General features: G+C 39.6%; 1 protein-coding gene across 4 annotated transcripts in view; it reads left to right on the forward strand.

The window, feature by feature from the left end:
• BICC1 (BicC family RNA binding protein 1) overlaps positions 1-14,945 on the forward strand; it is a 286,419-nt gene that overhangs the window by 236,628 nt on the left and 34,846 nt on the right. For all 4 annotated transcript variants that reach the window (XM_064594663.1, XM_064594665.1, XM_064594662.1 and 1 more), the window contains exons 5-10: positions 36-194; positions 8,033-8,086; positions 8,528-8,722; positions 9,160-9,411; positions 12,329-12,460; positions 14,553-14,739. In XM_064594663.1, coding sequence (XP_064450733.1) covers positions 36-194; positions 8,033-8,086; positions 8,528-8,722; positions 9,160-9,411; positions 12,329-12,460; positions 14,553-14,739 — 979 coding nt within the window. The remainder of the gene's footprint in view (positions 1-35; positions 195-8,032; positions 8,087-8,527; positions 8,723-9,159; positions 9,412-12,328; positions 12,461-14,552; positions 14,740-14,945) is intronic.

Raw genomic sequence — 14,945 nt, forward strand, 5'->3', positions numbered from 1 at the left:
CATGCATCAAGAATTAATACATTATTTTCATATAGAGCAATCGAGTCACCTTGAAGATGGATGTTTCACATACAGAACATTCCCATGTAATCGGCAAAGGTGGCAACAATATTAAAAAAGTGATGGAAGAAACAGGATGCCACATCCACTTTCCAGATTCCAACAGGAATAACCAAGCAGAAAAAAGCAACCAGGTGCTTTGTCTTTTTGCATGAAATGTTATGGAACAAATGAAAACTTTAATTTTACATATGCATATCTTTTTTGGGAGATGAAAGCAAAAAAATAACCATAGACATACCATATGATCTTTTTTTAAAATTTTATTTTATTATGTTATGTTAGTCACTATACAATACATCATTAGTTTTTGATGTGGTGATCCACGATCCCTTGTTTTCGTATAACACCCTGTGCTCCATGCGGTACGTGCCCTCCTTAATACCCATCACCGGGCTAACCCATCCCCCACTCCCCTCTCTAAAATCCTCAGTTTGTTTCTCAGAGTCCATAGTCTCTCATGGTTCATCTCCCCCTCCGATTCCCCCCCCTTCATTTTTCCCTTCCTTCTCCTAATGTCCTCCATGCTATTCTTTATGTTCCACAAATAAGTGAAACCATATGATAATTGACTTTCTCTGCTTGACTTATTTCACGTAGCATAATCTCCTCCAGTCCCATCCATATTGATGTAAAATTTGGGTAGTCATCCTTTCTGATGGCTGAGTAATATTCCATTGTATATATGGACCACATTATCTTTATCAATTCATCTGTTGAAGGGCATCTTGGCTCCTTCCACAGTTTGGCTATTGCAGACATTGCTGCTATGAACATTGGGGTGCATATGGCCCTTCTTTTCACTACATCTGTGTCTTTTAGGTAAATAACTGTACAGTTCCTGGGTCATAGGGTAGCTCTATTTTTAATTTTTTGAGGCACCTCCACACTGTTTTCCAAAGTGGCTGCACCAGCTTGCATTCCCACCAACAGTGTAAGAGGGTTCCCCTTTCTCCACAACCTCTCCAGCTCTTGCCTTGTCAATTTTTGCCATTCTAACTGGTGTAAGGTGGTATCTCAATGTGGTTTTGATTTGAATTTCCCTGATGGCTAATGATGATGAACATTTTTTCATGTGTCTGTTAGCCATTTGTATGTCTTCTTTGGAGAATTGTCTGTTCATGTCTTCTGCCCATTTTTTGACTTGATTATTTGTTTTTTGGGTGTTGAGTTTGAGAAGTTCTTTATAGATCTTGGATAAGAGCCCTTTATCGGTAGTGTCATTTGCAAATATCTTCTCCCATTCTGTGGGTTGCCTCTTTGTTTTGTTGACTGTTTCCTTTGCAGTGCAGAAGCTTTTTATCTTGATGAAGTCCCAAAAGTTCATTTTTGCTTTTGTTTCACTTGCCTTTGGAGATGTATCTTGAAAAAAGTTGCTGTGGCCAATGTCAAAGAGGTTACTGCCTATGTTCTCTTCTAGGATTTTGATGGATTCCTGTCTCACATTGAGGTCTTTCATCCATTTTGAGTTTATCTTTGTGTATGGTGTTAGAGAATGGTCCAGTTTCATTTTTCTGCATGTGCCTGTCCAATTTTCCCAGCACCATTTATTGAAGAGATTGGCTTTTTTCCATTGCATATTTTTTCCTGCTCTGTCGAAGATTATTTGACCATAGAGTTGAGGGTCCATATCTGGGCTCTCTATTCTTTTCCATTGGTCTATATGTCTGTTTTTGTGCCAGTACCACGCTGTCTTGGTGATCACCGCTTTGAATATAGCTTGAAATCGGGCAATGTGAAGCCCCCAGCTTTGTTTTTCTTTTTCAACATTTCCTTGGCGATTCGGGGTCTTTTCTGATTCCATGCAGATTTTAGGTTTGTTTGTTCTAGTGCTTTGGAAAATGTCATTGGAATTTTGTTCGGGATGGCATTGAAGGTATAGATTGCTCTGGGTAGCATAGACGTTTGAACAATGTTTATTCTTCCGATCCATGAGCATGGAATGTTTTTCCATTTTTGTGTCTTCTTCAATTTCTTTCATGACTGTTCTGTAGTTCCTAGAGTATAGATCCTTTACCTCTTTGGTTAGGTTTATTCCGAGGTATCTTATAGTTTTTGGTGCTATTGTAAATGGAATCATTTCTCTGATTTCTCTTTCTACAGTTGCATTGTTAGTATATAAGAAAGCAACTGATTTCTGTGCATTGATTTTGTATCCTGCCACATTACTGAATTGCTGTGAGTTCTAGTAATTTAAGGGTGGAGTCTTTTGGGTTTTCCACATAAAGTATCATGTCATCTGAGAAAAGAGAGAGTTTGACTTCTTCTTTGCCAATTTGAATACCTTTTATTTCTTTTTGTTGTCTGATTGCTGTTGCTAGGACTTCTAGTACTATGTTGAACAGTAGTGGCGAGAGTGGGCATCCTTGACGTGTTCCTGATCTTAAGGGAAAGGTTCTCAGCTTTTCCCCATTGAGGATGATATTTGCTGTGGGTTTTTCATAGATGGATTTTATGAACTTGAGGAATGTTCCTTCTGTCCTTATACTCTGAAGAGTTTTAATCAGGAAGGGATGTTGTATTTTGTCAAATGCTTTTTCTGCATCAATTGAGAGGACCATATGGTTCTTCTCTCTCCTCTTATTAATGTGTTCTATCACATTGATTGATTTGCTAATGTTGAACCACCCTTGCATCCTGGGGATAAATCCCATTTGGTCGTGGGGGATGATTCTTTTAATGTATTGTTGGATCCTATCAGCTAGGATTTTGTTGAGGATTTTGGAATCCATATTCATCAGGGATATCGGTTTGAAATTCTCCTTTTCTGGGGTCTTTGCCTGGTTTGGGGATTAAGGTAATGCTGGCCTCATAGAATGAGTCTGGAAGCTTTCCTTGTGTTTCTGTTTTTTGAAACAGCTTCAGGAGAATAGGTATTATTTCTTCATTGAATGTTTGGTAGAATTCCCCAGGGAATCCATCAGGCCCTGGACTCTTGTTTTTTTGGGAGGGTTTTGATCACTGCTTCAATCTCATTACTGGTTATTGGCCTATTGAGGTTGTCAATTTCTTCCTGTTTCAGTCTTGGCAGCTTAGAGGTTTCCAGGAAGGCCTCCATTTCATCCAGCTTGCTCAGTTTATTGGCATATAGTTGTTGATAATAATTTCTAATAGTTGTTTCTATTTCCTTGGTGTTAGTCATGATCTCTCCCCTTTCATTCACAATTTTATTAATTTGGGTCCTTTCTCTCTTGTTTTGGATAAGTTTGGCCAGTGGTTTATCAATCTTATTAATTCTTTCAAAGAACCAGCTTCTAGTCTCGTTGATCTGATCTACTGTGTTTCTGGTTTCTAATTCATTGATCTCTGCTCTAATCTTAATTATTTTTAATTCATGCCTTAGGCATCGTTTGTTGCTTTTTCTCTAGTTCTTTAAGGTGTAGAGTTAGTTGGTGAATTCGGGATTTTTTTAATTTTTTGAGTGAGACTTGGATGGCTATGTATTTCTCCCTCAGGACCGCCTTTGCAGTATCCCACAGGTTTTGGACTGATGTGTTTTCGTTCTCATTGGTTTCCATGAATTGTTTAAGTTCTTCTTTGATTTCCTGGTTGACCCAAACATTCTTGAGCAGAGTGGTCTTTAGCTTCCAAGTGTTTGAATTTCTTCCAAATTTTTTCTTGTGATTGAGTTTGTTTTAAAGCATTATGGTCTGAGAATATGCAAGGAATAATCTCAATCTTTTGGTATCGGTTGAGACCTGATTTGTGACCCGGTATGTGGTCTATTCTGGAGAAAGTTCCACGTGCATTTGAGAAGAATGAGTATTCTGTTGTTTTAGGGTGGAATGTTCTGTATATACCTCTGAGGTCCATCTGGTCCAGTGTGTCATTCAAAGCTCTTGTTTCTTTGTTGATTTTCTGCTTAGATGATCTGTCTATTGCTGAGAGTGGAGTATTGAGGTTTCCCACAATTAACGTTTTGTTATCAATATGACTATTTTGGTTAACAGTTGGCTTATGTAGATGGCTGCTCCCATATTGGGGGCATAAATATTTACAATCATTAGATCTTCTTGTTGGATAGACCCTTTAAGAATGACATAGTGTCTTCCTGTGTCTCTAACTACAGTCTTTAGTTTAAAATCTAATTTGTCTGGGGGCGCCTGGGTGGCTCAGTCATTAAGTGTCTGTCTTCGGCTCAGGTCATGATCCCAGGGTCCTGGAATCGAGCCCTGCATCAGGCCCCCTGCTCCATGGGAAGCCTGCTTCTCCCTCTCCCACTCCCCTTGCTTGTGTTCCCTCTCTTGCTGTCTCTCTCTCTCTGTCAAAAAATAGATAAAAAAATTTAAAAAAAAATCTAATTTGTCTAATAGAAGAATTGTTACCCCAGCTTTCTTTTGAGGTCCGTTGGCATGGAAGATGGATCTCCAACCCTTCACTTTCAGTATGGATGTATCTTTAGGTTCAAAATGAGCCTCTTGTAGACAACATTTGGGTGGGTCCTGTCTTTTTATCCAATCTGCAACCCTGTGCCGTTTTATGGGAGCATTTAGGCTGTTCACGTTGAGAGTTATTATTGAAAGATATGAATTGTCATCATGTTGCCTGTCAAGACCTTGTTTTTATAGATTGTCCCTGTAAATTTCTTTTCTTTATCACTCTTGGGGTCTTTCTCCTTTTATCCCTTAATATTTCTTGCAGGACCGGCTTAGTGGTCACATATTCTTTCAGTTTCTGCTGGTCTTGGAAGCTCTGCATCTCTCCATCTATTCTAAGTGACAACCTTGCCAGATAAAGTATTCTTGGCTGCATGTTATTCTCGTTTAGTACCCTGAATATGTCTTGCCAGGCCTTTCTGGCTTGCCAGGTCTCTGTGGATAGGTCTGACGTTATTCTGATGTTCTTCCCTCTGTACATAAGAAATCTCTTCCCCCTAACTGCCCTTAAGATGGTTTCCTTAGTTCTAAGGTTTGCGAGTTTTACTATTACATGCCAGGGTGTTGGCCTGTTTTCCTTGATCTTGGGAGGGGTTCTCTCTGCCTCTAGGACATGAGTGTTTGTTTCATTCCCCAGATTAAGGAAGTTCTCAGCTATGATTTGCTCAAATATATCTTCTAGTCCTCTCTTTCTCCACCCCCTCAGGGATTCCAATAATTCTGACATTGAAACGTTTCATGGTGTCACTTATTTCTCTGGTTCTATTTTCATGGATTCTAAGTTGTTTTTCCCTGACCCCCTCTTTTCTCTTTTTGTCTATTAATTGGCCTTCTAGGTCACTAATTCATTCTTCTGCCTCATTTATCCTAGCTGTTAGATTATCTAGATTAGATTGGATCTCATTGGTAGCATTTTTAAGTTCTGCCAATTCAGCTTTCATTTCTTTCCTTAGAGACACTATGTTGCCATTAATTGATTTCTCCATTCTAGCTATTGTCTTCACAATTATTAGCCTGAATTCCATCTCTGACATCTTGGTTATATCTGAATCCATTTATAAATCTGTGGCATAAGTCATAGTCTCTGAGTCTTTTCCTATTTTGGGGTTTCCTCCTCCTAGTCATTATGTTGAGGGTTGGTTGAGGGAATGTATAGAGTCCAAATTATTGATCACAACCCAAGCCAGATGCACCTGTTTTCTAGGGACCTTAGGGTTGCTGGCCTCTTGTTTTCCAAGCCTACCTTCTGGGGGAGGGGCCTGCCACGCTGTTACTCAGGCAGCCTGTTTGGGCAGAGTTGCCCTGCACCCTGTGGCGGGGGATGGGCTCAGTGGAAACCAGTTTTTTGGGGCTTTTGTTCTCTGGCAGTTTTCCCTGGCAGCTTTCCGTGTCTCTTCCAAGAGTCAGAGCAGAAGAGATCATTTCCAACCCTCTGCCTCAGAGCAGAGAGATCGCAGTCTGTTCTTCAGTGAGCTCTCCAGGCCACACTATTTCCATCTCTGTCTGTGCTGCTATAAACTGCAGTGTCCTGGGTTGTGCGCCCCTCAGCAGCGCTCCCCGTTCTCACCTCCAGGTCAGGGCCCATCTCTGCCATTTGTGCTTCTAAAACCGCCAGCCACGCCCAGTTTGCACGCGCAGCCGTGCCGCTCCAGTTCCCATCCGGGGAGCTGCCCTAAAGTCCTTTCCCTGCCGCTACCGGTCTGCGAGTCTGTGCCCTGTCCCCAGTGTGGGAGGCTTTCGCTCACTGGCAGTGTAGGATCCCCATGGCCAGGCTTCTTCCTGCTGCCATTTATCCTCCGATATCTGCCAGCGGGATCATGGCTCCCTGCTTCGAACCTCGAAACTAACTGCCTACAATATTCTGTTTGTGGAGATCCAGATCTATCTTCTTACATCTCAGGCTGTTTTTTTGGGTGTTCAGAGTGGTCTGGTAGATCTCCAGCTCAATTCTGGGGACTGGTTGGAATAGGGTCCCCTACTCCTCTGCCACCTTTCCCTGTCTGTGAACACAGTGCTTGGGGGCCCTCCCACAGGCTCTGCCACTTAAGCTTCCGGAAATCCAAACTGGCTATCCATATCATATGATCTTACTAATATGTGGAATCTAAAAAAAATCAAATGAATAAACAAAAAGCAGAAGCAGACCTGTAAATGCAGAGAACAAACTGATGGTTTCCAGAGGAGAGGGTGGTGGGGAGATGGGCAACATGGGTGAAGGGGAGTGGGAGGTACAGGTTCCCAGTTATGGAACGAATAAGTCATGGGAATAAAAGGCCCAGCATAGAGAAGATAGCCAGTGGTATTGTAATAACTATGGTGAGCATGGCATAACTTATAAACTTGTTAAATCACTAATGTTGTATACCTGAAACTAATGTAACATTATGTGTCAACTATACTCAAAAAATTAAAATAATAAAAGAATGTATGTCCCCCTTCCAAGTAGACTGAAGGTGCTCTAATTTTTTAAAGAGATGACTTGTAGGTAGGCTATAAACTTTTAATCTCTAAATGGTTGTAGAAGAGAGGGAGCACTGTAAATGTGACGGCAACATAAAGTGGAGTCCCTGAGGCAAGGCCCAGAGAACATTATGTTAGGAAAGGACCTGGAACCTTGCCTACTGTGTCAACTGTGGGGATTCTGTCCATAGCATCATGCATGTGGTTCTGCAGGCTGTGCCACATCACCTTCGAAGAGGCAGTGCCCGAGTGCTTGTCTTCCTCACATTGACTGAATTATGTCTCTCTTTAGTTTATACACATTTTTTCTAATTCTTGTGTTTGAAAACTAATGAAACTCACCTGTCCATACATTTTCAGTACCTGAAGATAAGATAGTATTATTTGTGTTATTTGGAAGTTTCCTCTCTAATCTAATCACAGTACTAGAAACTGTCAGTCACAAAGATGAATAAGATAACAGTCTTTTCTCTGTGGGGACTAATGGTGACAGTGACACATACATAAGAAAGATAGAAAGCAAGGGCAGTATTCCAAATATTTGACAATTGGTATGGCATGGGGTATGGCCTATCAGGAACAGTGCCCTGGAGCCCCACACCTTTACCCTCATGCCAAGATTGATTCTTTAGTTGATGTATCATGGGAAAAGTTCAGGGGATCCCGGGAGAGAGACGGAGGTGGTGTTGGAGCAACGATTTTTTTTTTTTTTTTTACCAGCTAGCATGAAGTAGTTCAATATTTTGAGTACTTATTGCAGCAATAACATTGTATAGTGATACACAATACAGACTTGATATACAGTATGCAGAGTTTAAACAAAAGATAGAAAATGCAGTGAACAAGAGAAATGATAAAGTGGGGAGGATGGCATTACAGGGACTGTGAAGTTTTAGGTAAGTCCAGGGGTTGATGTAAATCAGTTGACACAAATCAGCTAAGGAACTCATTAAAATGCAAATTATGATTAAGTAGGACTGGGTTGGTGCCTGAGATCCTTCATTTTTAACAAGCTCCCAGACAATGGCAATGCTGTTTTTTCCTGGATGACATTTTGAGTGGAAAGGGTGTAGATGACTGGAAAAGCAGATGGGGGCTCAATTGAAATCTAACTCTGTATTTTCTTATTTTTGCAGGTATCTATAGCAGGACAACCAGCAGGAGTAGAATCTGCCCGAGTTAGAATTCGGGTAACTGTTTACTATTTTACTACTGTAAATCAGTATCAGCAATGGTTGCATCATAAGGCAATAAAAATATCTTAATGTATCAATTTATAACCAAATCATATGTTCAGTAGTTAGGAAATAGTGACAGAAGTTGTTTTAATGTGTTGAAGATGTTTCTTAGAGATATTCCAGATTATACCTGACTCTGTTTCTCTGATGATTTTAAAATGATGAAAAAGAGACCCAAGGAAGAATTCCACAGGCAACTGTTACAAACTCTCAGGTTTCACAAAAGACTCTTTTCATTTGAGAAACTTTACAAAGTCTACCCAAGCTAATGTCTATAATAAAAACAATTTATGTTTTATAATTCCAACCTCAGAAAAGAAGGAATGAGTTATGCACATCTCTAAATATATAGTGATTCAGCTGTCTGCTTTGGGCTCTCATACTTTCATTTAGGAGCTGCTTCCTTTGGTGCTGATGTTTGAGCTACCAATCGCTGGGATTCTTCAACCAGTTCCCGATCCTAACTCCCCCTCGATTCAGCACATATCACAAACGTACAACATTTCAGTGTCATTTAAGCAGCGTTCTCGAATGTATGGTGCTACTGTGATAGTACGAGGATCTCAGAATAACACGAGTGCTGTGAAGGTAAGTAATTGAGATAATTATGAACATCATAAGTGTACGAATTATGCAAGTTTTATTTTTATTTTTTTTAGATTTTATTCATTTGAGAGAGAGAGTGAGAGAGTGAGCACGAGGGGTGGGGAAAGGGAAAAGGGAGAGGGAGAAACAGACTCCCCACTGAACAGGGAGCCCAATGTGGGGCTCGATCCCAGGACCCTGGGATCACAACCTGAGCCAAAGCAGTTGCTTAACTGACTGAGCCACCCAGGCACCCCTATGCAAATTTCATTTTTAAAGGATTTTAAACTAATTCATTTTCCAGAATTTTCCCTTGTGTTGCATTTTGGTTTATAGAATGTGTTGAGTTTCTCCATAGCTATTAGAAGTGCACTAGAATCTTTCCTTGTATGTGGACAGTTATTCTATAGGATTATTTCTCTCCTACCCTTTTCTCATAGGAAGGAACTGCTATGCTGTTGGAACATCTCGCTGGGAGCTTGGCATCAGCTATTCCTGTGAGCACACAACTAGATATTGCAGCTCAACATCATCTCTTTATGATGGGTCGAAATGGAAGCAACATCAAACATATCATGCAAAGAACAGGTGCTCAGATCCACTTTCCTGACCCCAGTAATCCACAAAAGAAATCCACCGTCTACCTCCAGGGCACCATTGAGTCTGTCTGTCTTGCAAGGCAATATCTCATGGTAGGTTTACTGAAATTAGTGTTCCAATTCCATTTTATTTTCTTTACTTCTTTGGGTACAATGTATGTGACGGCACCCACCATACTACTGTGGTATTCATGAAAACACTCCGAAAGCCTTGTCAAATCAGTTTCTTGCTAAAAGGAAATAAAATAAGAGTAAAGTATGTAGCGCCTTACAGGTTTCATTTCATTACATAGGCGAGTAATTTCTTTGCAGTATTTTTTTTTTTAACTTAAACTAAACACAGAAGAGGATACAATGAAATAATGTGCTGTATTTTGTGGAAGGTGATTTTCGTCTGACATGTAGTATTTGTCTGCATTTGACAAAAAAAAGTCTTCTGTTTAAACAGAAAATAAAAATACCTTTTTACCCTCACAGATATAAATCTTATTTTTTGATACAAATTTTAGTAGCATGAAACATGAACATTTCACAGATCTCTGATACAATTTAAAAAATGGTATTTAAGCCACAAATTTGAGTCTTAATGCATTGAAGAAAATAGCCATTATATAATTAACTATTGCTTCCTATTTAAAATTTGCAATATTTCTGTTCTTCCTATATTCATTTAAAAACACAGTGTGTAGGTTGATACACAGTAACAAAATGGATTGACATAATGTGGACTTACAAATTATCTTATTAAAAACATCATTGTATTCAAGAACTTGACCTTTAGTGATATTTGAAACAGTAAGCCTCAGGTATGATCTTTACTCTTATTAACTTGCAGAATTTGTTTTTGAGAAACTTTCAGAAAATGCAATTTTTGTTTTTTAAGAGAGAGAGAGGAGCACAAGCAGGGAGGGGAGGGGCAGAGGGTGAGAGAGAGAGAGAATCTTAAGCAGGCTCCATGCTCAGCACAGAGCCCAACTCGGGCCTGGATCCCAGGACCCTGAGATCATGACCTAAGCCAAAATCAAGAGTCTGACACTTAATTAACTAAGCCACCCAGGTGCCCCAGAAAATCCAAACTTTTATTTTTGATTCCATTCCTCTGATAAGAACTTAATATAATCATTAAGGATTATAATACATAATTAGTTTGTTGTGAATGATTTCTTTTTAGCCAAGCTTAGTTTATAAGGATATTTTTATTTTTTTATTTTTTTAAAGATTTCATTTATTTATTTGACAGAGAGACAGAGAGAGTACAAGCAGGGGGAGCGGCAGGCAGAGGGAGAAGCAGGCTCCCTGATGAGCAGAGAGCCCGATGCGGGGCTCGATCCCAGGACCCCGGGATCATGACCTGAGCCGAAGGCAGACGATTAACTGACTGAGCCACCCAGGTGCCCCTATAAGGATACTTTTAATATACCACTAGTTAGGTAGCATTTTTATGTCCAAAGATTATTATGATTACTCTTCATAATTTTCTTTTTTTCTGCTTTTTCTCTTTAGGTGTTATTTTAAGTGAACTTTTTCAGACATTCTGTACAGTTAGGAATTCATATTCAGTTTGATCATACCTACCAAAAATATAAGTGTGCAATGAGATATATAGTATTGTACAATATTAAAAGAAGTGAAGAAGAGAGGGATAAATTAAAAGGCCTTAACCTAGGGGCACCTGGGTGGCTCAGCTGGTTAAGTGTCTGACTCTTGATTTCGGCTCAGGTCATGATCTCTGGGTCATGAAATTGAGCCCCATGTTGGGCTCCACACTCAGCACAGAGTCTGCTTGAGTTTCTCTCTCTCTGCCCCTCCCCCCACTGATGCGTGTACACACACTCTCTTTCTCTCAAATAAGTAAATAAATCTTTTTTTTTTATTTTAAAAGATCTTATTTATTTATTTGAAGGAGAGAGAATGAGAGAGAGCACATGAGAGGGGGGAGGGTCAGAGGGAGAAGCAGACTCCCCACCGAGCAGGGAGCCCGATGTGGGACTCGATCTCGGGACTCCAGGATCATGACCTGAGCCGAAGGCAGTCGCTTAACCGACTGAGCCACCCAGGCGACCAGTAAATAAATCTTTAAAAGAAATAAAGGCTTTAACCTATATTTTAAATACAAAAATCACTTTTGTCCACAAGGAAAATGGAATACAGTCATTTCATTTTAATTCCAGTGTATTTGACTGGTACTTCTCCTGACACTTCTGTACAGAACCCAGCAATCAAGTGGGCTAGTACTGAACGTCCTGGGAATCAGTAAAAGTATGAGATTCCTATGGTTAGTAGATTCGGGGCCAGGAAGAAGGCATCAGAGAAAAAAACAAGTGCTGACCTGCAGAGCTAAAAAGTGAGAAAGCTAAAAGAAGAAACAGTAGTAGCATTTTACTCCAGGAAGGAGGTAAGGTTGGAGCTGCCCCAGAAGAGAGGTAGGTCTTCAGTTGGTGAAGAAGCCTCTGGGTGAGTTGAGACCCAAGTACAGAATCTGTTTGAAAAATAGTCAGGAGACTGGTCTAGCCTTTAGGAAGAGGCAGACGTGTGGACATGCAGGCCTGTGACTGTACAAGCAAAGCTGGGCCAAAATGTGGAGATCTTGAAATGCTGGGACATGTTTAGATTTCATTCAGAAGACAATAAAAACCAGTACTGTAAGTCTTTGAGCAAAAGCACAGGATTAGTGCCCTTGATGTGGTTCAGGATCTAGTTTCTGGCATCACTAACAAACGGAAGTCAGAGAATGGAGGAATTTTCCAAGGTGGAAAGTGGGTAAAAAATTTAGGGCCAATAACAGAAACTTCAGACACATATTATTTTGTCGTTCAAAAATAATTTGTGCCCTCAGCATTATTTCCACACTAATTCCCTAAGCTTTGTGAAAGCATGTGATTCAGCTTTCATACTTTGGTTTACTCTTTCAGCCCATAGAATATTGCATTATTTGTAGGCATGTTAAATTATCAGATGTTTAAATGAGTAACGTTTTACTTCCTACACTTTCTATTGTGACATTTCTTAGGGTTGTCTTCCCCTTGTGTTGATGTTTGATATGAAGGAAGAAATTGAAGTTGATCCACAGTTCATTGCTCAGTTGATGGAACAGCTCGATGTCTTCATCAGTATTAAACCAAAGCCGAAACAACCAAGCAAGGTTGGTTCAGAGTCTGGACCCTGAGAACCACGTATCATATCACATTCTAGATAGTTTTATTTTCATATACATGTGTATTTGCATATACATGGAATTAAATATTCTATATAATACATATGTCATTATATATTATACTTTGTTATTTAAATACATAAGTTTGTAAAAACATTCATTATTGATCATCATTTTCTTTATGTGTTGGTTTTGGAGTTCATTTTTAATGACCATTATTTTTTACAAACATATGAAAAAGAAAGCAAAGATGTGTTTTTATTCATTTGCAACCTGGTAACTTTCAGCTTTACTGAGTTATCAGAGAGTTGATAAGGCTGAACATTGTGTTAAGTGTGTATGTGTATGTGTACATATCCAGTGCAATTAAAAAATACTTAGTTTACATACTCTTTGTGAGCCACTCTGCTAACCCTGGAGATTTAAAGAAGAGATGTCCATTCTCTTTAATAAAATAATAAACTAATAATGATAATCAAAAGTAAATAATGACATGTCCCCAGTCTTCTGGGGGACAAGCCTTCTAGGAACTTCTTTCTCTAAGATGTTGCATAATTTCAATAATTCCATGTATAGTCCAAATTTAATGGGCTAAACCTGATGATATTAAATGCTAGTGAGAATATGAGGGAAGAGGAATGTTCCTACCTTAATGTCATGTAAATTGGCACACCCACTTTGAGGAGCAATTTAGGACCTTCTAATCACACCGAAAAAACAGATATCCTCCTGCCCACCAGCATTCTACGTCCAGTGAGACACCCTGCAGAGACCTATGTACCACAGTCAAAAAGATAAGAATGGTGTGGAATAAAAGAAGCAAGGTGCATAATAACGTGTACTAAATGATAACATTTATGTATACTTTTTATTCCAGTAGGTAAAACCCCAAACAGCTGTGCTTTCCATTTTTTAATTTCTATAAATCTTATTATATATGTATCATGGTGTAATATGTATCATAGATGATTTTTATATATGTAAATAACATGGTTTTCAGTGTCCAACTTAAGAAAAACAATCATGCGTTCTTCAAAATAAAACTTTAAAGGGAAAGAGAGGTTTGTTTCTAAGTGAACTTGATATAATGAGTTTAAAGTTAGAGAGCAGGACATTAATTTTATGTACCTTGAAGTGTCATGCTTGACTAATTTGACTGGAGTCACTGCAGACACCAAGACTGGAAGATAAAGACAGAAGAGACTTTGTGCACGTGAAGAGTCAGGCGCAAGCGCAGCTCCTGGAGTTCAGTAAGAAATGAGCCAGGTCAGGGGAGAATAGATTGTAAGTGAGAACTCTGGAGCCTTGTAGCATCCCACGGCCATTTAGTTCTGTCTAGCTGGCCCCAGTGCTGACTCCTGCTTTAACTGCTTTTTCAGTCATAGATTTTCTTTATTGCCCCATTGGAGGCTGTCCTCTTGAGTTCACACTTCCAATTTTCTAGATGAGTCCATTGAGAACAAAAATATAGTGTTTAGAAATTTATTTTACCGTAAGCTTTGCCATTGATATGCCATCAGTGAGGAATAGTGGTACCTCAAGGTCTATCAGTTAACTAGGAGACTATAAATGTCAAATGTAAGTGACTGTTACCATGCAGTCTGTATATGGTGACAAGTTTGAGTTGTTTTGTAAAGATGAGATCAAGGAGAAAGCTTTCATGTAACAGCAAGAGGTTGCCAAGAGAATGGGCTGTAGGGGCGGAGGACCCGAGGTCCAGTCCTCTCGCTGCCCCAGCCCAGCGAGGCCGTGACCAGTGGTAGGTCCCTTATCCTCACTGAATGTGAATCATAATTCCCATCCAGAAGGTTTCTGGCAAGCATCAAGATTTATGTACAGCTTCTATCCCAGTGCCTGAAACACAGGACACACCAAGTAAATTATAACTAACCCTTTGTGGTTTTACCACAAGGAGTAAACATAAGAAATAAGTGGTTAAAATTTTTAGTTGATTTTAAAACCACATCAATATATTCCTTTTTGGAATCCTTATTACCATATTCATTTCTAACCCACCTCCCCAATTCATTGTAGACTATTTGCATGTCACCTTTTTCTTTCCCATTGTGTGTTTTCATAGTCTGTGATTGTGAAAAGTGTTGAGAGAAATGCCTTAAATATGTATGAAGCAAGGAAATGTCTCCTCGGACTTGAAAGCAGTGGGGTTACCATAGCAACCAGCCCGTCCCCAGCATCCTGCCCTGCCGGCCTGGCATGTCCCAGCCTGGACATCTTAGCTTCAGCAGGCCTTGGACTCACTGGACTAGGTATAAAATTTATTATTATAATGCTTCTCAGTCACTGGGGGATTGCTTAGCTAGTTCCCTTTCTTCCATTTGGGGCTACATTTTAAAGGCTATTTTTTTCCCTTGTCAGGCCCTAAGATTAGGTGAAAAAGCAACAAAACTCACATCAATCCATTTTGGGTTTTTTGTTAGACTCCACAGATTTTTTTACCTAGATTCTTTTTATT

Source organism: Mirounga angustirostris, unplaced genomic scaffold (assembly GCF_029215605.1).
Source record: "Mirounga angustirostris isolate CCGP_5_RB_7025 unplaced genomic scaffold, mMirAng1.0.hap1 SCAF_6, whole genome shotgun sequence".
In the NCBI taxonomy this organism is placed as follows: domain Eukaryota; kingdom Metazoa; phylum Chordata; class Mammalia; order Carnivora; family Phocidae; genus Mirounga; species Mirounga angustirostris.